The sequence below is a fragment of the Ochotona curzoniae genome, unplaced genomic scaffold (assembly GCF_017591425.1).
Source record: "Ochotona curzoniae isolate NIBS_2020 unplaced genomic scaffold, NIBS_Ocur_1.0 contig_2210, whole genome shotgun sequence".
Classification (NCBI taxonomy): Eukaryota; Metazoa; Chordata; class Mammalia; order Lagomorpha; family Ochotonidae; genus Ochotona; species Ochotona curzoniae.
Genome location: NW_024465369.1, coordinates 38,632,605 through 38,656,198, shown reverse-complemented (window position 1 = coordinate 38,656,198; position 23,594 = coordinate 38,632,605). Strand labels below are relative to the sequence as shown.

Below are 23,594 nucleotides of genomic sequence, written 5' to 3'. Positions count from 1 at the left end.
ATGTAATAAACCGAACAGAGTTCAATGCTCATGATAAAATGTTCATGGTAGCTAAGGGTGTTCACTGTAAAATTCCACGTTTCAGTTGTGAAAGGTTTTTAGTAAATGAATGTGGGGTTTTGACACAGATATGGCCCAATCCCTGCTGCCAATTATTGCCGGTAACACTGCTTGCCTGCGTTTGGTGCAGGGCTGAGACACAGCTTGGCACACCAGCATCCCACTCTTGTAGTGGCTGGGTTACAGTTCCGGTTGTTCTGAGTCCAGCTTCCCTAGGAACGGGTAGGGGATGCGTGCTTGGGTCGCTGCCACACACATAGAAGACCCCGATGGACTTACTGGCTCAGGCCTGGGACAACTAGCTCTGGCTACAGCGGGAATTTGGTATTGAATTAGCACATGGAAACTGTTCCTTTGTCCTTTCAAATAATTTTAATTTGGTACAACACTCCACTGTTCTCCTGTCCTCATCTAATGTGGACAAATTTAGATCTTCAGAATTACCAAGAAAACAGAGCGTTTGCCACTACTGGTGGTACGCAAATCGCGGACCCCGGTAATGGGGGGAGAAGCGCAAGCCAGCAGCACGTCCAGAACCCTGCAGGTGGCTCTCAGAAACCCCTGAACTGGCTGCTTCAGGTGTGTGACTCAGCCTGGAACTCCAGAGTGCAGAACTGAAAACCCCAAAAAAGAGCTTCAAGAACACACCAAAAACATGCACAAAGCCACATCTATTTTTAACATGTATTTGAAAGGCTGAGAGACAGCACTGTTCCATCCGCTAGTCCACTCCCCAAATGGCTGCAAGCTCTAGGTTTGGGCCAGACCCAAGCCAGAAATTCCAGCCAGTCACTCACTGCCTTCCCAGGGGCTAATGCTGGGAGCTGGCAGGTTCTGTAGAGACGCCATGGCGGCGGCAAGCAGGCCTCCTGCATGTCTATTAAAGGGTCTCCAGAATGCCCCCTCTCTGCTCGCTTCTTACTGGCCTTAGAAGCACTTCGAGGCCAGAAGTACTACCTCTCAGTCCAGGCGTTTTCGTTTTCGTTTCAGTTTTATTATAGGGAATGACATCGTTACCACCAGGCCCTGAAGAACCAGCTGTGCGATTCAGCGAGGACACGCCTGACAGACAACCAGCCGTCGCCACCACAGCCGGCGGACGAAGGCCCCACCCGGGAACCGCAGTGCAGGCGGTTGGAGGAGCGGGGCGGAGGCGCGTGGCCGCGGGCCGGGGGCCGGGGGGCGAGGCCCGGCTGGAAGAGGGGAACTGGAGGAGGCGGGGCGCGTGAGCGAGGGCGCGGCCCAGGGCTGGAGGTGCGGGGCGGGGCCGCGAGCTGGAGGAGGGGGCGGAGGGCGTGAGCGAGGGCGGAGCCCAGGGCTGGAGGGGGTGGGGCGTGATCGCGGGCTGGGGGGGCGGGGCGTGGCCGCGGGCTGGCGGGGGCGGAGCGCGTGGGCGAGGGCGGGGCCCAGGGCTGGAGGTGCTGGGCGTGGCGTCGCGGGCTGGAGGAGGCGGGGCGTGGTCGAGGTCGTGGAGGGGCGTGGCCGCGGGCTGGCGGGGGCGGGCCGGGGCCGTGAGCTGGAGGAGGGGGCGGGGCGGGGCGCGGCCCTGTGGTGACGTAGGACAATGCCTGCCACGTGTCGTAACTAGGCCGCGGGGGCAACCCGGGGGAACGAGTGATTGGAGCTAGGGGACGCGGGGGTCTTCTGGCCACGGTTCAGAACCATGCGTTACTTACTCAGATTAACCGTTTTCTTTTGTCTGTGGAGCTTTTACGCTGCTCAGGGACAAAAGGAGGAGGAGAACCCAGAGGATGTGAAAATCGAAGTTTTGCATCGTCCAGAAAACTGTTCTAAGACAAGCAAGAAGGGAGACCTGCTAAATGCCCATTACGACGGCTACTTGGCTAAAGACGGCTCAAAATTCTACTGCAGGTAGGAGATGTCCACTGCTCCCCGGCCAGTTGATGCACGCAACCTTGCCTCCCTCCCCCAAGCAGGAGCGCACGCGGGTCTCTCAGAGTTGAGCTTTCCCATTGGAAAACGACTGGACTAGATCGCCGTTCCCCCACAGACCGAATATTAAGTTTAAAATTACTGAAAATGTTGACCCAACAAAGTATCAAAAATACTCTGCCACCTTCTGTTCGCAATCTAACCAACTATCTTAGGACCTCCAGAGCCAAATCAACGGACTGCCTGTAAAGATGTTAACACAGCTCCCCCAGCGGAATCTCTTTACAGAAGACTGACTACATAGGGTTCTGTTGTGGCCTTCGGAAGCATGATTTAGGCTAAGGGCTACTTTCGGTCCCCCAAAGCCACTGCCACAGTGACACCCCTTAACCTGAGCTGTAGCCCCTGTCCTTCCCCATGCCTGCTCTCCCAGCCACCACCCCCGCCCTGGCTGTTTGTTCTGATTTTGTTGATGGATTGCTCAGAGGAAGAATGTCTTCTCTTCATTTGTACTATTTTACCTTATAAAGATATGACTGGGGAAAGTTAGCTCTTCCCACTCAGAAGAAAACAGGAAAATTTAGTAAGATATGATTGTAAATTACTATTTAAATGACCTTTTTTAGACTATCCCTGCCCCATCATTTTTAAGAACAAACCCTGAGAGGTTAAATGACTTATTTGTATAATCCAGACAGCCAGATAGGGGCTAGAGAGTCATAAAAAAGTTTTTGAATAGTTTTTTGTAAAGATAATATTATAAAAGAAAATGAAATGACTCCTGATGACTGGCTTTGGGCAAACCATACCTCTTTCTGACAATTACAGGGAAGTCTGAGCCAAATAGCTCACCAGAGGATCCTGAAAAGAGTGCCAATATGGAAAAAGAGATGGTTAGGGAACACTAATCTTACATTATAAATACCTGACTCTTGAAATCAGTTTATCTAAGTATCATTTTGTATTGCAGCCGGACACAAAATGAAGGCCACCCAAAATGGTTTGTCCTTGGTGTTGGGCAAGTCATAAAGGGCCTAGACATTGCTATGATGGACATGTGCCCAGGGGAGAGGCGGAAAGTGATTATACCTCCATCTTTTGCATATGGAAAGGAAGGCTATGGTAAGGTGTTCATTTTTTTTTTCTCTTTCTAGTTATATTTTAAAATAAATCAAACATCTGGGTCTATATTCAGAAAAACTGAAAGCAGAGTCTAAAAGACATATTTGTACATCCACGTTTACCTCATTCACAATAGCGAAACAGTGGAAAGAGCCTCCATGTTTACTGACATGATCTCATAAAAATGTACGTGTATTCATGAAGTGGAATATTGTTCATCTCTAAAAATGAAGGAAATCCTGACACATGCTACAACATGGAGGAACCCTGACATTATGCTAAGTTAGTCAGTTACAAAAGGAGAGCGTGTACAGCTCCACTTACATTAGGTGCCTGTGGTAGTCAAATTCCCAGAGTCGGAAGAAGAAAAGAGGATGCCGGGGCAAGGAAGGAAGAAATGTGGAGGGCTTGCTCAGTGGCCTTAGACCTTGAGTTTTGCAAGTTGAAGAGTTCTGATGACAGGCCAAGTAATGTACTTCGCACCATTGAACAGTGCTCCTGAAAATGGTTAAGATGGTATATTTCGTGTTAAATGTATTTTACCAAAAAACTCAAGAAAATAAGTTATAATAACAAGATAAAGATGATACAGCTTAAAAACAACAAAATAAATCATAGAGAAAATAATTATGGAACTATGTAAGTCGTAGGGGAAAGTAATCACAGAACTATGGAACCCAACAAACTTTAGTTATACCTAGTTTAACCCAGTCTCTTTTACCTATTAAGAAAATGGTATCTTTGGATTAGAGTTCTTTCCCTCACTTGGTAGCAACACCCACAGTTATCATGCATTGTCGTAGTTCTACCAAGAGCATTTTTATTTTAGTGTGTAATTATCACATAAATGTGTGTAAACACACTTCTTTCTAGATAATAGGACCAAAATTACATTTATAAATCTCAGATGACTGAAACATTTGATTTAGTAAAGAAAAGCACTAGAACACTATCTAATAAGCTATCAATCACTATTATCCCCAATGCAAGACAAGCCTTGAAGTAGAAGAAACAAACCTGTAATATCTTGCCTATTTTAAAAATCATACAGCAACATGATATGAAAATTTAGATATGCACATACATGAGGAAAAATGAAGCGTATGAAGGAAGACTAAGCATTAATAAAGGTAACCTATCACTGCAAATATGCCAAGTTCATGAACAAATGGCCCACTGATATAATACCAATAGCCTTTAAACCTATGAAAATAATAATTTTTTCATAAAGAAATTAAAACAAAATGAGATTAGTTTCATCAGATTAGCAAAGATGAAAAAGGTGGCCTGGAGAAAAAAAGCAGTCTCATGCTTCAATGCTGCAAGTGTAAGTCATTCTCTGATCATTTCTATCGAAAGTAAAAATGCAGTTGACCAAGTAGTTCGATTTCTTGGACTATGCATAAGGTATATGCAAAAGAACATCCACTGCAACAACAACAAAAAAAAAACTATCTTCGTTTGTTGCAAAAGACTGGAAACTAAATATTCATCAATAGGAAATTAGGTGAATTAAGGTTTCTTCATATAGTGGATTACCCTGTACTCAATAAAAAGTTTATAGAAACATCAGTATCAATTGATTAAAAATAAAGGAGAACAGATACATATTCCAGGAATAAATGTCTTGGTCATCAGGGACAGGAATTTAGCACAAAGCAATGACCCTGCGCCCATTCCTGAGGGAATTTCACAGACTCGTGTCCCTACAATGACAACCTCAGCCATTGGATGATGTTAAATATTTCTGGGAATGAGGTCTGGAGATCAAGGGTGAGAAAGATATTTCTTTAACAAAAAAAAAGAGAGAGAGAAAAGCTATTTCTTTAGAGTCTAATATTTTGTACAACCTGAATGTTTTATTCTGTACATCTACTTTTCCAAAATTAAAATTTGAAACATCACTACAATTAAGGGTTGCAAAGTAGAAAAGAAATTTTTAAGGGAAAGAAGTGATGAGCAGCCTGGTAAAAGGACGGGTTCACCTTACAGCCTCAAGACCCTGTTTCTTATTGCTGTGTGAAGCTATCTAGAAAGCATCTTTATCTTTTCACTGTGTTTCTAAATGGCCTCTGCTATCACTTATTTGAAATATTTTTTTCATTACTAATAAGTTTGCTATGATGAGATTTTGGTATTACTCCTCAATTTTTCATGAAAGCAGTATGCCTTGTTTGAGGCTGTTGCTTTAATCCTTTGGAGTAGTGATCTATCTGTTCTTTGCAGTAGCAGCCAGGGAGTCGTTGCTCCAAATTGGCCTGCAGGGTAACTAAGTCAGACCCACTGATACTTGAAAGTCATAAAGAAATGGTTCCAACTAACTGCAGCTTCATTTTCAGTTATTTTGGCCAATTATTTAGTCAGATTAAAATAACTCCCATGGAACATATATTGAAAATCTTGTTGTTCATAGAAAAAAAAACTGAAATGTAGTGATTATCTAAAAATGGTATATGTTGAGAAACCTCTAGGCAAAATAACCCATCTTCTCTATCGCATCCTGAGAGTTTCTTGTGCTGACTCATTGCATGCCTTAATTCCTTCTATCACCACTAGGGGACCCTTTCTTCTGTCTACCTAGAATATTTACATTCAACAGGTGACCATCCTGAGGCTAAATGATCACTTAGTTCATCTTCTTCTTAAACTAATTTACTCTCAGATATCAAAGACCACAAAGTTTACTTAGCTATGAATAAACTGGACCCTTGCCAGAGCAAGAAGTGTGACTTCAGAACTAGCATTGTAGTATAGCAGGTAAAGCTACAACCTTCAACACTGCCATCCCATATGAGTACTGGTTCATGTCCAAGTTGCTTTACTTCCAATCCAGTTCCAGCTATTGGCCTGGGGAAAACAGCAGCAGACAGCCCAAGACTTTGGGCCTCTACCACCACTGTAGGATGCCCAGAAGAACCTGACCCAGCTCTGGCCATTTTGGTCATCTGGGGAGGAAATCGGCAGATAGAAGATCTCTCTCTAATTCTAACTTTCAAATAAGTTCATGAAAATTTTGACTTCAAAAAGCTCATGTTAACTCTTTTTATTTATTTATTTTTGAAAGGCAGGAAGACAGAGGAAGACAGAGAAAGATACAAACACAGAGCAATCTTCCAACCACTGATTCGATTTCTCAAATGTCCACAGCAGCTAGGGCTGGGGCTGGGCCAAACTAAATTTAAAAGCCTCAATCTCAGTCCAGATCTTCCATATGGGTGACAAGGACCCGACTGCTTGAACCATTATTCGCTGCCCCCCAAAGGGTGCATAAGCAGAAAGCTAGAATAGAAATTGCATTAGGGACTCAAGCTGAGATACTCTGACTCAGGTATCCCAACTGGCATCATAACTACTATGCCAAAGTGGCTGCTCCATGTTCAACTTGAAGTATCTCTAAAAAATATAAAATTAATAAATTTCACTAGCAGAATCATTTTGCATGTAAAGAAAAACCTTCATTTTACATGTAAGGAAACAAGTCTGTTCACTGGAACATAGTTAACTGCTATCCTTACATACATTATAATAGCTTGAATTAGATTATTTCAAAAGTTGCAAATTAGGCTATATATAACTTGACCAAATTCTTGATTAAATAAGCTTTTAAAGTAACTTGTCTATACTTTATTTTAGGTAGTACTTGAAGAAGTCTTTTTATCTGCGAAATGTCTTTGATTCATGTCACAGAGCACTCCTGCATGTCTTGAAATGCATGTGACTTTTTAATGCTTTAATTAACGATGTCTGTGGTATGTACAGATTCTTTACATTAACTCCTACTTCTTTTATCTGCTTCTGTAAATAACACAGTTCTATAGCAAATGCACATTTTTCTTTATATTTGCCATATTTAAATAATTTAAATTTTTCTTATGTAATTTGAACTTACCTTTGTTGTCAAAAGTTATTTTTATGTCACAAAGGAGTGATTACTGAATAAATAGGAATGGGCTTTGTAAAAGTGATTATTGAATCAATTTCCAGGTCTTTTACTTTCAGGTCAGGTATTATGTGGTGCATTGGGGTAGGACTTTCACATTACAAATATGATGTCTGAGTAGCTTTTTACATATACTGGCTTGAAAATTACTGAACCCACTTCTTTTTGGTTCTGTCTTGCAATCTCTTTTCTCTTTGGAGTATATAAATATCTAGCAGGATTTCTCCAACTTTCATTTTTACAAAATTGATGTATATTTCCAAGGAGAGTTATTTTGATAAACACCATGGCTCATTCATTCAGCAATATCCAAATACTTATAATATTTCAAGCATCATGTGAGGCTCTGGAAATATACTGGAGATACACACTACCCATTGCCTCTTAGCAAGTCATTGCTACAGCTCACAGCTCATTTTAATGAGATGTCTATTTATGAAATAGCCAGTAGCTGCTGAATGATCTGTGACATCAGCAAAGAGATTAACTTTGTTAAAAGAGAATTACCCAATTTCATATTTAAACTTTTTTATTATGAATGGAAATTTCTTCGTAAAATTGTTACTGGATTTCTCCGTTATTACAATAACTTTTAATGTTTACAAAGAATCTGAAAGATATATTGATGCTTGTTTTTTACTTATACTTCAGAATAAAATAAAACCATTTTCTGGAAATCAGTTGAAACATTGAATACTTTGAAATATTTTTATGTATTCATTCTCTCTTTGTACCATCTCATATAATGATAGGTGCGTATTAAAAAAAAGTGACCGGGCCCGGCGCGGTGGCGCAAGTGGTTAAAGGTCCTCGCCTTGCACGCCCCAGAATCCCATATGGGCGCCGGTTCTAATCCCGGCAGCCCCGCTTCCCTTCCAGCTCCCTGCCTGTGGCCTGGGAAAGCAGCTGAGGACGGCCCAAAGGTTTGGGAACCTGCACTCACGTGGGAGACCCAGAAGAGGCTCCTGGCTTCGGATCGGCACAGTATCGGCCCGTTGCGCTCACTTGGGGAGTGAATCATCGGACGGAAGATCTTCCTCTCTGTCTCTCCTCTCTGTATATCCGCCTTTCCAATGAAAAAATAATAAAAATAAATCTTTAAAAAAAAAATAAATAAAAAAATAAATTTAAAAAAGTGACCTAAATTAATTTGCATAAGGAAAGTGGTTCTATAGGTCCTTTGAACTAACTTGGTTTAAAAATACTAAAAAAAATGTTTTTAAAGCTTAAGGGAAATTAAGGTTAAAAAAAACACAAAATTTTTTTGAATAGTAGAAAATAATTCCTAGAAATGTTAATTGATACAATCATAGTATCATTATAGCTGGCATGAATAAATATTTAAACCAAATCCTCATGTAAATTAAATACCTAAATTTTGTTCATAACAGAAGGCAAGATTCCACCTGATGCAACATTGATTTTTGAGATCGAGCTTTATGCTGTGACCAAAGGGCCACGGAGCATTGAAACATTTAAACAGGTGGACACAGACAATGACAGACAACTCTCCAAAACTGAGGTGTGTACAGTCTCATTTCTCATCACAACTTATATGTGTGTTATGACTATTATTTTTTAGCTCTAACAACTATCATGGACTCTGATCACTGCTTTTATAGAGCTGGTTACTAAAAACAAAAATAAGATTGGAAAAGAAAATTGTTTTTCTAACATGAAACTTGTGAGTCATCTTGTCAATTACCTCCACCCTAAAAGTGGATCATTAAAATCCCCAAAGTGCTCATGTCTACAGGGTCTTCAGTTTCTAGACCACCGGAACACATCTCTTTTTCATGTGGGACTGTGAGAATTTTTTATCGTGCAATAACTCCCACAGCACTATGAGGATTACATGAGGTGCTGAAAAGAGCTAACAAGATTTGAATTGTGTGGGTTAGACCATTTGGTAAAGAGCTAAGTGTCCAGAAACTGTCAAAAAATTTTTTAAAAATGGGGAAAAAAGTGAAAAACAAGAAGAGAACTGTAAAGAAATGAAACAAAAATGTCAAGTTACATATAAAGAAAAATCATCAGACTGACCACAGACTTCTCAGCAGAAATCTTGCAGATCAGGACAGTGGAATGATACATACAAGGTCTTGAAAGAAAAACACTTCCGACAGAAAATATTGCATCAATGAAATTTCCTTATTTACAAGAAAGGCAGAAATGAAGAATTTTCCAAATAAGCAAACCAGAATTCATACAGTATAGAGATTCCTCAGAATTCAAACAATATGAAGATTCCTATCTCTTAGAAAATGAAAAACAGAACTGCCATATGGCCCAGCTATCCCACTCCTGGGAATATGACTGAAGGAAAGGAAATCAGTATTTGAGGAATCTGTGTTGCCATGTTTATAGAAGTTCAAATCACAATAGATAAGATATAGAACCACCTAATTATCAGCTGATAACTGGATAAAGAAAATGTGCTATATATACATTGCTGGGATATTAACTGCTGTAAAAAATTGAAATCCTGACATTTTCAATTAAAATGGATGCAACTGGAGAACATTATGCTAAATGAAATAAGCCCAACCCAAAATGACAAATATTACATGTTTTCTCTTATCTTGTGATAGCTAAAATAGAGTATAAAAATTATATGAATATATCATTTAGCATAGTTATAAATAACACTTCAATGAGTCATACCATATAAGTGACAATATACCCTTATTTCATAAGACAAAGAAGTTGGAGGTGGCATACTAAGCTAATCCTCTTTTATTGATCATGCAATGTAATCATTAATTTTAGGGATTACAGAAATGTTGATCTGTATTTATTTATTCAATAATGAAAGTCATAAAAAGTGAGTTTTTTAGTTCTTTGTGGCCAAATGGGCCCCACTGGAAACCATAATGCTAAGGGAAATGAGCCAATCCCAAAAGGTTAGATACCACATGTTTGCCTTAATTTAAGATGATATGATGTCAATATGAAAAACAGCATATGTAAAATGTAATATTATCTCAACCTCAAGCAGCTTATCTCACATGCAATAAGATATTGTGAAGTAACCAATGAACCAACAATCTGCCAGCTCTACTTTCAGACCAGGATGGTTTCCCAATGAAACTGCTGAATTTATCTGAAGAATAAAATGCTGAACTTGCTGGCTATGATCTGTACTACTCTAACAATGTGGGGTATAGGGTTTGCGGAAGGGTTGGGGGAATCCCAGAGCTATGAAACTGTGTCATAAAATGAAATTTAAAAAAAAGAGAGAAGAAAAAGAAAACCTGTCTCTCTTAAAATAAAGATTTTTAAAAATATTTCAAATATCTTTAATTTTTTGTATCAATTATAGAGTAGCCTTGGATGTGAGTTTCATTATTGTAAACATCCCTCAAAGTTACTGGAATTTTATTAAAGAACTGTTATCTTGTCCTTATAGATAAGTGATTACTTGAAAAGAGAATTTGAAAAAGATGGGAAACCACATGATGAGTCATATCAGAATGCAGTTTTAGAAGACATTTTTAAGAAGAATGACCACAATGGTGATGGCTTCATTTCTCCCAAGGAATACAACGTATACCAACATGATGAACTATAGCGGAGTTTTATTGCTACAGTTAAAAAGTCTCTATTTTATATATATATAACACTTTTTTCAAAGTTGTCTTTTCTATTTGTCCCCATGAGAAGATATTTTGATCTCCTTAATACATATTAATTTTGGAGTAATAAACGTGAGACTGTTTTGCAAGTGTTAACTTTCAGAAAAGGATGACTGTGTTGCCTACTGCTTCGTTCTGTGAACACACATTGCAGCACCATGAAATATTCATAGACCTCTGTGTACTAGTGGACGATTTCCCCCATTCAGGTTATACAAGAGCACAAATATCAAAATCTGTAAGATCTTCCCAACTCTAATCTTAACAACCTGTGTAAATAATCCAAATTCAATATATTAAGTGCTATAATGCCCCATGTTTTTTTAAATATTCAGCATGGACCCAGAAATTAACATTTCATAGAGGACAGGCATTTGGTGCAGCAGTTAAGACATCACTGAAGACACGTGCTTCCCACATCAGAGCCTAGATTGGAGTCCTGACTCTGCTCCCAGGTCCAGCTCGCTCTGAAGTCCTTGCCACCCACATGGGAGACCTGCACTGAGTTTATGACTCCCAGCTTCAGCTTGGCACGACCCTGCTGTGGCAAACATCTGGGGAATCAATGTGGAGGGGAGCTCTTTATGTATTTTTCTGCCTTTTAAAAAAATTTTGATTAAAAACCATAGGCTTGAACAGCCTTCTTCTGTTACCTATACAAGAATACATTGGTTATGCAGACTAGTCTACAGAGAACTTTGACACAATGTGTGCCTTTTTTGGTGCAAACTTCCGGCCTTAGGTATTTCTTTTAGTGTGAAATATTGAAAGATACCAAAAAATAATATAACAACAACAAAAAAAGATACCTGACCAGACCAAAGACCTTTTGTTTCGTATACCAAGCATTAAGTCTTCACTTTTGCTGTGTCACTTCTTCTGGTATTTATATATGTATTCTCCTCTTCCTCCTTTTGACCTCTGTGGGTATCTACCACTCCTGACTTTCATCCTGATTGTTTTGAACTGATGCCATGGAATTTCTTATTGGTTCCTTTATCTAGGTATCCCTTTTTCGATGTCACTTAATTGTAGGATTCTTGTCACTAATCATGAGTGATCATTCAGTGTATGTCATCAAATACAGATAAATACATAAGATGTATTGTTTTGAGGGGATGTGGTACAGCACATTAGGGACAACTGCCCAGGGACAACTGCCATGTCTGAGTGCTGATGCAAGTCCTGCCTACTCTGCTTCCTATCCAGAACCTGCTGACATGCCTAGGAGAAAGATGATGTGGCCCAAGTCCTTGGGTGGTCCCCGCCCTCCACATGCATGACCCAAATGAATCTGAATCTTGGCTCTGGCCTGGTGCAGCCTGGACCACCAAGGCTCTTTGTTTCCTTAATTTATGCATATCAAAAAATAAACCTTTAAAATTAAAATATAGGGGCAACACAGAAATCAACAGAAGTACCACATAGGTGTACCACACAATCTGACCCTCAACAAAACTTACCTGTGTATTTTCTTCCTTCCCAGAATTTCTTTTTTTTTTTTAATTAAAGATTTATTTTTACTGGATAGTGAGGTATATAAAGAGGAAGAGAGACAAAGAGGAAGATCTTCCATCCACTGATTCACTCCCCCAAGTGCTGCAATGGCCAGAACTGAGCAAATCCGAAGCCAGGAGTCAGGAGCCTCTTCCAGGTCTCCCACATCGATGCAAGGTCCCAAGGTTTTGGACTGTCCTGAACTGCTTTCCCAGCCCACAAGCAGGGAGCTGGATGGGAAGCAGGGCAGCTGGAACACCAACTGGCACCAATAAGGAATCCCGGCACATGCAAGATAAAGACTTCAGCTGCTAGGCTACCACACTGGGCCCAAGAATTTCTTTTCTTCTTTTTAAAAAAAAGATTTCTTTATTTTTATGGAAAGGCAGATATACAGAAAGGAGGAGAGACAGACAGGAAGATCCGTCTGCTGATTCCCCCAAGTGAATCTGCAGTAGCTGGAATGACTAGAGCTGAGCCAATCCAAAGCTAGGAGACCAGAGCTTCTTCCAGGTCTCCCACACAGGTGCAAGGTCCCAAGGCTTTGGGCCATCCTCTACTGCTTTCCTAGGCCACAAGCAGGGACACAGATGGAAAGCGGGGCTGCCAGGGTTAGAACTGGAGCCCACATGGGATCCTGGCGCATTCAAGGCGAGGGCTTAGCCACTAGGCTATTGCACAGGGACCAAGAATTTCTTTTTTTTCTATACTCTATTTTCGTTCTCTTCTTTTTTCTTTATGGAACAAAAACACAGCAAGGGAGAGCCCATCCACTGGTTTACTCCCCAGTATGCACAAAGCCTAGGGGCTAAAGCTAGGAGCTGGGAACTCAATCTAGGTCTCCCAGCTGTGGCAGGAGCCCAGCCATTTGAGCCATGACAGTCAAAAGCACAGGTTGACCCCTAATGCTGATGTGGGACACAGGTGTCCCACGTGGCCCTTTGACAGGCCAAATACCTGCTCCTATACTCAAGTTTTTTATTTGCTTAATTGAATTCCTTTACTCATGAAAAATGCTCTATTGAAATTAAGTTATGTAAAGATTGTCAAAAATAAAGAATGATGAAAACAAGAAATAAATTGATAACAATATTCTTACATTTGTATTGAAAAATTTCCCTTCTGGGCCCAGCTTGATAACCTAGTGGCTAAAGTCCTTGCCTTGCACACGCAAGGATCCCATGTGGCCGCTGGTGTGCATCCTGGCTGCTCCACTTCCCATCCAGCTCCCTGATGGAGGCCTGGGGAAGCAGTTCAGGAGAGCCCAAAACCTTGGGACCCTACACCCATGTGGAGAACCCAGAAGAAGCTTTGGGCTCCTGGTTTCAGATTGGCTCAGCTCTGGCCATTGTGACCACCTGGGGAGTGAACCAGTGGATGAAGTTCTTTCTCTCGGTCTTTCATCTCTGCAAATCTGACTCTTCAATAAAAATAAATATTTAAAAAACGAAAACTGTCCCCTTTCTCTATATCCATCTTTAAATGTCAGTAGAATCTTTTTGGATGAGTATATTCATATTTGTTTAAAACAATATACTCTGCACAAAGATACTGTAAAGTATATATACTTGGAAATCATCCCATAATCTACATATTGTAACTAACTTTTACATCCTTTGATTTTTCATACAAAGTACTTTTATGTTGTTTTGAAAAAATTATAGATTTTATGGGCCCAATGTGGTAACCTAGCAGCTAGTGTTTGCCTTGCATGTGCTGGGACCACACATAGGTGCCAGTTCTAATCCAGCAGCCCTGCTTCCCAACTAGCTCCTTTGTTATGGCCTGGGAAAGCAGTAGAGGATGGCCCAAAGCCTTGGGACCCTGCACCTGTGTGGGAGACCTGGAAGAAGCTCTGGTCTCCTGGTTTTGGATTGGCTCAGTTCTGGCCATTCCAGCCACTGCAGATTCACTTGGGGGAATCAGCGGATGGAAGATCTTCCTGTCTGTCTCTCCTCCTTTTTGTATATCTGTCTTTCCAATAAAAATAAATTAATTATATATATATTTATATTAATATATATTTGATGTAGAATAATTATAGAGCGAAAGACATTCCATCTGCTCGTTTACTCTCAAAACAGCTGCTATGGCCAGGCCTGGCCAGATAGAAGTCAGGAGCATAGAACTCATTCCTGGTTTCTCACATAGGTGCAGGGGCACAAACATGTGCGGCATCTTCTACAGGTGCATTAGCAGGAAACTCATTTGGAAATAAAGTAGCCAGGACTCAAACTGGCACTAAAATGGTTTGCTTGCATGGCAGGTAATAGCTTAACCAGCTAAGCCACAGGATCCCAAGCAATAACTTTTTAAAGAGATTTATTTTTTTCTAATTTGAAACTCATAGCTACAGAGAGATCTTCTATCCACAATTCAGTCCATAGATGGTAGCCAGGCTGTGATGAAAAATCCAGGTTTCTTTAAAAAAAAAATTATATAGAAGCCAGAGACAAAGAGACTCTCATCCACTGGTTTATTTCCCAAATGCCTGCTCCTGGAGCTGAGGCACCAGGGATTGGCTCTGGGTCTCCAACCTTTTACTTCCCTGGGTATACATGAGCAGGGAGCTGGAAGGACTAGCAAAGCTGGGAACTTGAACTCTGGCATTCTGATATGGGATGTGAACATCTCATGCGGCTTAACTGCTGTGCCAAACACATGCCACAATCTGTGATGAAAAATTCATATTTCTGACAAAATAGATGAAAGTTATATTTCAGAACAAAATACATTAGATGTTTTAAACATTTTCAAAGAGGGAAAGAGACATATCCTATCTGCCTTCACTTTCGAATGATAGTAGTGAGTTTTAGGCTGACGAAACAGTAAATATACATCACAAAACGGCAGCCCAGTATCAGTCACCCCGTTAACTTGGAAAGGGAGTTAATACGCAGAGCACAATGTGCTTTTAACTTGATACCGCAATTAAACATGTAGAATGATGTTAAATTATTAACTCATTTTTCTCATTTATCAAACCAAGGGTAATAGCTAAAACTACATAGTGTTGCCACTTGTGTGCTTTTCTTAGCCTCAAATGTTAAATTAAAAACTTATTAAAAATAAAATCCATTTTAATTAAACATATTTAGAAAAAATATTCACTCTGTAAAATGTTATCTAAAAAACAATACACTGGGCCCGGCGGCGTGGCCCAGCGGCTAAAGTCCTCACCTTGAACGCCCCAGGATCCCATATGGGCGCCGGTTCTAATCCCGGCAGCTCCACTTCCCATCCAGCTCCCTGCTTGTGACCTGGGAAAGCAGTCGAGGACGGCCCAGAGCCTTGGGACCCTGCACCCATGCAGGATACCCGGCAGAAGTTCCTGGATCTCGGCTTCGGATTGGCGCAGCACCGGCCATTGCAGTCACTTGGGGAGTGAATCATCGGACGGAAGATCGTCTTCTCTGTTTCTCCTCCTCTCTGTATATCTGACTTTCCAATAAATAAATAAATCTTTAAAAAAAAAAAAAAACAGTACACTAAATCCAACAAATGATTTTAAGGTAAGTGACAAATTCATGCAGAAACAATTATATTGGAATTTTGATATTTAAAACTTTCTGAAGTACTAAAACAAGCTATTGAGGAAGAAAGGAGAGGTTTTTCTTTTGGCTCACAGTTTGGAAGGCTCCCAGTCCAAAATCAGGCAGGCCACACTGACTCAGCTGTGAGGTTTTCCATGGCTATGGCAGGGAAGCTGCAGGGCAATCATGCAGCAAGCCGGGAAGCAGAGAGAAAGGAAGACACTCATCATTGCTATCAGGTTGGTCTCTCCTTACAAAACCCCCACAGGTCCATCCCGGGGGCTCCCCACTGCAACCCCAGCTTATGGAACTGCTTTCCCATGAGGCCACCTCTAGACAACAAAAATGGTGTACGATTGCAGTCTTACTTCATCAGCCATTTACCAAAGTTTTAACACATGGGCCTTCGGGAGACACCCAAACCAATATCCACACCTCAGAAGAGGCAGACACTATTGTCCTCATCTCCACTTCACAGATGGGGGGAAGTGAGGCCCACACACGTTCATTTTTGATTCATCAAAATAAACCTAGGTAATATAGGAAAGACTTGTGGCAAAACTGCACTTTAAACACGAGCAAGGCATTATTCGTTTTATTTCATTCTTTTGTGCCAAATATCAAAACAAGGAACTGCATGAAGTCTCACATACTTCTGCCCATCCACAGAACACTGAAAGCACCCATAAACCGTCTCCCTTTTTAAGTTCCCCATTCCGCAGAGTATGCAAGGCCCCTTAGGAATGTTGTGATTAAGCAAGTTAACTCGGATATGAGTTCCTTCCTTGAGTGAAATATCAGTCATGCTGAGAGGTTTGTCATAGTAGTCGGAAAAAAGGTCATCCAAATAAAGCTGTGAACGAGAGATGGCGTCCATCACTCTTCTATCTAAAAAGACAAAATCACATGTTAGAAGTCAAAATGTATATTACCCAAACTGTACTTATAAACAGGGGAACAGAAAGCCCTCATGGGCCAGGCCAAGAAGAAAAAAAAAGACATCTAAATACTCCTACACATACTTCTTTCAAACAGTATGTTTCTAAGTCTGTACAGCACTGCAAACGTAGCTGTTTCTTCCCGCTCAAATCCTCCTTTTGACACTGAAGTGACACAAAGGTCTACGAAAAAAAAAAAAAGAAGAAGAAAACTAGATTATAACATGAAAAATTCTTCTCATTAGGTCTTCTATGGTGGTGGTGAATTTTAGCATATGTCATGATGGCAATTTTTTAAAGCTAATTTTTACATATGTTTTGACAAAGTAACATATACATGGTATAAAATTCAAACTACAAAAAAGTATATAGTGATAAGTGTTCACCCCATCACCCAGGCACAGTCTGCATTTGATCTTAACCAAAAGACCAGAAGCAACTCAGTCACACTCTTCCAATACACCTGGAGGCCTTGTTAAGCATCTCCTCTAGACATCTAGAAACATTCCGTGCATTTTATAAACATAAAGAAAAATGTGGGATCTATGTATGTATATAGTTTTTTAGACCAAAATAGCTACCTATTATGTAAAAAATATGTAAAAAATCATTCCATAGAGCTATCTCACTCTCAATGACTTTATACTCTATTGCATGATATACCCTTATTTAGCAAGTTTCCTTAAGAATATTTCCAGCATTTTGTTATTATGAATTGAGTATCCTTGTACTCACATCATTTCACATGAGTGTGAGTACATTTGAAGAATTGTAGAGCTAAAGTGTATGTACACTTTCCGTTTTGAAAAATGTATCAGTCATAAGAGTTTACATTCCTAAGTCAATGTGACTATAAATACCTCTACCTTCAATTTTCCATACAGAATTTACTTGCCTAATAGTTTTATTTCTAGACTCCCTATTTTTTCTCTCTCACAAAATTGCAGAAACAAAAACATGACAAAATATGTTGATAAATGATCACAGTTGGGAATCCCTTGCCCAGCCTTCTGACAGCTGACCAAAGACCTTTGACATGTAGAAAATTAAAGTGACCAGAATTAAGATACATTAGATGAGGATTTTAGAGAAAGCACCTGTCCTCATTTTTGGGAAATCATGCAGGTATGCTGAGTTTATGACAAGCAAAAGTGAAGCAAGAAAAGTATTCTTTTCTCTAATTTAGGTGCCCTGACACTTTAGGCTTGATTTTATCTACTAGTCCTCAAAGACTACTAATTAGCAGGTCACTGATTATCTCCCCATGAAATTCAAGAAAGGCTTTTTCAGTGGATTGTATGCTGGCTCTCATCCACAATTCTCAGTGGTTGGTGGGGACTATATACCTTCCCCAAGGAGTAGATAAGAAATACTGGGCAAGAAGGGAAGAGAGGGACTTTCCCAGCTACTTCATGCAACATAAGATTGACAATGCTGAGCACATCATTTTTATAACTATTAGACACACATATAAGAAGAGAGAGAAAGAGTTTACCATTAAATTATCTTTAAAACTATATTTGTTTTTCAGGAATATCATTCACTCACCAAAGGCACCATCCAGGTAAACGAAGAGTTCAGAAACACTGAAAGCTATCGTTGTGTGTGCTGGAAAAACAATAGCCTTTTCCCTTCCCTTGGGATTCTGTTCATCCATAAAGTGAAACTACATTACATAGTAAATAAGATAACATCATTATGGACAATAATATGGAAGAATAACTTTTTGGATTAACAAAATATCTACATACCCAGCCAAAATATTAGCAACCAACAACCAGACACCTCTCTTTGATGAAACTGTTTAGAGCTCCAAGAAGTCCACTGTAGACTCATGATTTACATTACAAAATACTTCTTCACATTTTCACTTGCTTTAGTTCTTGAACCCCTGGCAAGCACTATCCTAGCAACAATGCACTCTGAAATGGAAGCTTTTTCATTCAACTATTCAACTGCAAATTTCAGAAAGCAACTTTATTTAAATGCCAGAGTTGGCATGTTTATCCTGAAGTGTTCACTATTCCAAAACTCTCAGAATTTTCAGCAGCTTTCCAAAGCAAACATCAACCTATTTTCCTAATCAAATAAATATTTCACTTGAGCTTCACAAAGATCCAATGTTAATCAGTTTTGTGGGCAGCTGAATATAGGCACCAAAAATAATTTTTACTTGCAAAGAAGTGAGATGATTGCGCTCCCTAATTGGTTTTAATCCAATCATACCATCATTGGACGCCGCTGAACGATAAATTAAATCATGGCTGATAAGAAAATTAAACAGATATTTAACATTGAATAAAGCATGTTTGCCATTGATAATATTAACTTAGAAATTCTATTTTCCTGCAGAAGAAGCAGTTTGATTTTTAAAAATTCAAAGTAGTTCTTTATCACCTAAAATTAAGTCAAAGAATTCAACTTAAGTATTTCAGTTTTGCTTTTCAAACAAAAATAATGTGTGCACATTATTTCACAAGGATTAGCGTTTTGTTTGCACTATATTACATACGCTTAGAATCCAGTCTTCTTGGATTTTTCTTAATATTCTGAAATAAAGCCCTAACAGCAAAATCCTTTGCAACTGCAACTCTTTCATCTCAACATCTGATAACATGCACAAGTTTCATGAGAATCTGAACACTCTGAAAAATTTCCCACGGCAACTTTCTAGCTGGTAGGTAGAGCTGGCCGAACGGGGCTCACCCTCATCGCTTCGCCTCGAATCCCAGCATGTACAGAGAGAGAGCACTGTCTTGTCGTTCGAATGCTTTCCATAACCACACACAACACCGCCTTTCTGTTGCTCCTTGACTGACGGATCAAACTGTGGTCAAAGTTAATTTTTCTAAAATAAAGAAGATATATTACCAAAAGACTGCTTAACATCGAATTACTTTAAATCTAGTCTTATTTTTTGCCGCTATGTGATTTACTCACGGGCCAAGTTAACTAAAACAAATCAACAGAGGTCTGACCCAAATCAGAAAATACTCCCAAAGGGACTTTAATAATCTTACATTGCTTTCTGTTTCCTTAGAACATGATTATAAATTACAGTAGCTATTTGTCACTATAGCCAAAATACCTGAGAGAAGCATTTTATGAAGAAAATAAGTTTGCATGCCTCACAGTTTGGGAGGTTCATACTGCAAGACTTGGTGAGACTCCCTGGTTCAGTTAATAGGGAGGTCGGAGGATGGCAATAGTAGTGAGAGTATGTGTAAAGGAACAATCACGTGGCAAGCCAGGAGGTACTAAGTGGCACAGCTCAACCCTCTCAGAACATTCCAGGGTTTGCCTCCAGGCACCTAAGGCCTTCGCATTAGGTCTACCTCCCAGAAGTGAGGACTGCATTAAATCTTTGGCCTCTTAGTGCTAATACCTTTGATCACTTTGGGATTTAACAATCCCCATGAGTTTGTGAGCCAAATCCTATTCAGAACAGCATAGAAAACGCTTTTGTCTGCCTGTTGAAAGTCTGTCAGAGCAGATCTTAGTATTCCTGCTTTATATCAATATGATATTTTAGCAAATGAGTGCAGAGCCAAAAGGATTACGTGGAAAAGTTCAAAATTTTGTTTAACTCAAATGACTGTGGATATCCATTATTTTCCAAAATTTGGATATATTGCTAATTTGTAGCATTTCAAACAAGTCAAACAAATAAATTATACTAGTAAAACAAAACCCGAACTTTTTTCAAGATAGTTTATTTTCCAAACAGGCTCCAACACTGAGACAACCCAAGCATTTAAAGCAGTCTTCATAATTACATATTTAAACATTTAATAAGCACTGATGTGTCTGGGGATTATTATACTGACCGTGTAGTAATTTCCTTGAGTAATGTTGATACCTCTACTTCATGCTTGGTTACTACACCAAAAGAAGCTTTCACAGCAATGGAATCTGACCCAGCAACATTAATCCCAACGTCATTCACCATGTGGTTACCTCGCCTTCCGTACAGGGAAAGATCTGACTCATCTTCATAATTCAATAATTGGTAAGATGAAATACCTTTACAAGAAGGAATATAGTATTTTTAAATGTCTCAAATCCATCTTATGTAGAATACCTATATAAACAGCCAACATGTTCATTTATAATTGAAGACTCAATTATCCACATGCTAATGACAAAGACAATATTTCAAATCTGGATTAACAGTTGCAGTTTGGGACTAGCTGTGGCTTAGTGGACTGCCACCAACTGCAGCACTGATATCCCGTGTAGGTGTGGATTCATGTCCAGGCTACTCACTTCTGAGACAGCTCCCTGTTAATGTGTCTAGGAAAGCAGGAAGAATAGCTCATATGTATCCTCTGGAAGACCAGGAGGACAATTTTAAATGCTGGCTTCAGCCTGGCCTCCCTAAGCATGTTGCAGCCATTTGGGGAGTGAAACAGTGGGTGGAAGACCTCTCTTCTCTGTCTCTTCCTCTCTAACTCTGCCTTTCAAAGAAGTAAAATAAATCTCAAAACCAGCCATTTAATCAATTTTACAGCAAAAAGAAACAAATAGAATACTTAAAATGAACCTGAATTTTTTGATCAGTCAACATAACTCCTTAAAATCAAGGTCCACTGTGCAGTTGAAAGAAAAACAAGCATTCTAAGCAATAAGTTGTCAGAATTTTATAATCTAGCTTTACTATACATGTTTACCAATTATAATGACAAAGTGGTCATTGACAAATAAAAGCAAACTTTTTATTTCATTTGACCACAAAGTATCTCATTTTTAGAAGAAATAATTATGTCCTACTCTATGTTGACTTAGTTAACTTCACATTGTCACACCTGAAAACCATTTGACCAATAAGAGATGCGATAATACCACATAAACATTAAGGATTGTTCATCTTATCGAGATGATCATAATAAGTTTCTTTGATCAATGACAACGTGCAAGCGTTACTAATGCAGCTAGGATAAGTGACCTATGTGTAAGTTATTAATGATACAGCTAAATGAGTCACCACTCTCAAACGCTTACACTTACCCGCTGAAATTTCTCTGTCCCCTAGGAGAATATCTTTCAGCGTAAATGGTGTTGAAGTAAATTTATACCTAGGGAGCAGAAAACATCTCTTCTTTTTCACCACCAGACTTAAAGGTTGGTACTTGTCGGCTTCACTGAGGCTGGGAACCGGCACTAATCTCCCTCCATCTCCAACTTGCTTGACGAAGCTCTTGGTGGCAGCCGCAAACATATTAAAGTCAAAACATCATCAACTGCAGACCCTGGATAACAAACCCATTTTCAAAGGAGAGTATCAGGCCACAGAACTAAATCTGGCTTGATCTTAAACACTTGGAAAGAATAAAGCATGGTTTCACCAAGTAGTTTACCAGTACACAATTCACCACACTGCCTCCCCTTATGTGCTCAGGTAATGAATTATAGATCAACAGTGTAAAGCGATACACTGAAAAAAAGGTCTAATTTGCTCTGGCTGTCTACAGCATTAACATACACATGGAAAAACACAGTAAGTTAAAAAGACCACCAACGTCCTTGGTGAGAAACACGGTTGATAGTGACTTGCCAGTAGCAATGTCAATTGCAACGCAGGCACGAACATTAGTCCTGGATTCAAACCATAGTGGACCTTGTCCAAAGGAAATTCCTTCCTAAGTCTACCACGTGGAGCTCGGCAACAGAGAAGTGTGGCCTGCCGTCCTTAGGGTTAAACAGGTCACTGGGTATTTCATTTCATTCCTTCTCTGCATGTTGAACAACCCAAGTGTTAATAAATTGTCAGACTTTAAGGAAACAATTCAATGTGCATCTTCATACAACACTAAATTAAAGCCTCAATAAGCACGAATAAATAAGAAACAATGATCACATACATACACGACGACTTAAACTGAAGCCAGGCACAGGGACTAAAATGCCTGAACAGGAGGGAGTCCTGCTGTGTTCCATTTTATCATCAATATCTCAGTTATGCAGCTTTTCAAGAAAGCCATGTAGGGTTGTGGGTTGCTTTTAGGGAGCTTTTGTTTTTGTGGACACCAATAAATTGCAGAAGCAAATGGTTGTGTTGAAAGGTTGAATGGACAGTGATGTTATGCAGACAATAGCTCTGTGAACCTTACACTATTAAAATATGACTGTTGGACAGTCATCAATGGACATACGGGAGGGGGTGCATGATACAAAAAACAAACAAAAAAACACCTTATAGGCTTAGCCTTCTAAATAAGAGTTTCATTAAATCCTGGAATTCTTTCCATCTTTTTTTCGAGTATCCAAGGACTTATGTATTTGCAATTTTTAAAAATTGCATTATCACTTACTTTTCCTAATCTCCCTCAGACCAAACAATGCCCAGCTAAACACCCTTATCTACAAAGTAGGCACAAGCAGGCCTGCACGCAGGCTGCGAACAAATCCCTTGAGAGACCCGTACAGTCACTGTCGGCCAAGCCAGCTGGCTGCCCCACGCAAACGCCATTACTCTCGTCCACTCCGGGGAGGACAAACAGCTCTGGGTGGGCCTCGGGTCCTCGGACAGGCCTCCGTCCACCAGCCCGCAGACAAAGGGGGCGCGCCTGGCGGCGGAAGGGCCCGGCTCGCAGCCTCCGGGGCAGAAGTACCGAAGGTCCCTTACTCCCTCCAGGGCCTGGCTTTTCTACATTGGAACTGTCAAATCTTCCTTCAACCGGCCCATCCCTTCAGACCGTAACCCCAGCCCGAACAAGCCTTCCCTGCGCTGAGGGGTTCGGCGCCGGTACCCCCAGGAGCCGTAGGCCGCGCTGCCGCCGGCGGGAAGGGGAGCTGGCAGCAGCCGGAAGAGGAGGCGGGCCTGCTCCCCGAGTCTTCCCAAGAGTCCCGGGAAGCGGCCCTTTGGCGCCGGGAAGCGCTGAGGCGACTGGCGAGCCGGGGGCGTGGCCGCCAGAGGCCCCGCCCCCTTCGCACGAGGGACGCGAGCCGGACAGTCGGGAGAGGCGGTGGCGGCGGC

General features: G+C 40.4%; 2 protein-coding genes across 3 annotated transcripts; one reads left to right on the top strand and one right to left on the bottom strand.

Moving 5' to 3' along the window:
* Positions 1-1,615: 1,615 nt before the first annotated feature.
* FKBP7 (FKBP prolyl isomerase 7) lies at positions 1,616-10,710 on the top strand. Of its 2 annotated transcripts, XM_040972123.1 has the most exons (5): positions 1,616-1,932; positions 2,924-3,075; positions 5,830-5,832; positions 8,407-8,537; positions 10,425-10,710. In XM_040972123.1, the coding sequence occupies exons 1-5, from the start codon at positions 1,724-1,726 to the stop codon at positions 10,584-10,586; spliced, it is 657 nt and encodes a 218-aa protein (XP_040828057.1). In that variant the 5' UTR covers positions 1,616-1,723; the 3' UTR covers positions 10,587-10,710. The 2 variants fall into 2 exon arrangements, with proteins under 2 accessions (XP_040828057.1, XP_040828056.1); XM_040972122.1 differs by lacking the exon at positions 5,830-5,832.
* A 5,488-nt stretch (positions 10,711-16,198) lies between these two features.
* PJVK (pejvakin) lies at positions 16,199-21,868 on the bottom strand. Its single transcript, XM_040972120.1, has 6 exons — positions 21,626-21,868; positions 20,446-20,641; positions 19,325-19,466; positions 18,167-18,284; positions 16,703-16,801; positions 16,199-16,568 (listed from the first exon to the last, which is right to left on the bottom strand). Exons 1-6 carry the CDS (start codon positions 21,834-21,836, stop codon positions 16,276-16,278), a joined length of 1,059 nt encoding a protein of 352 aa, XP_040828054.1. The 5' UTR covers positions 21,837-21,868; the 3' UTR covers positions 16,199-16,275.
* Positions 21,869-23,594: the final 1,726 nt, after the last annotated feature.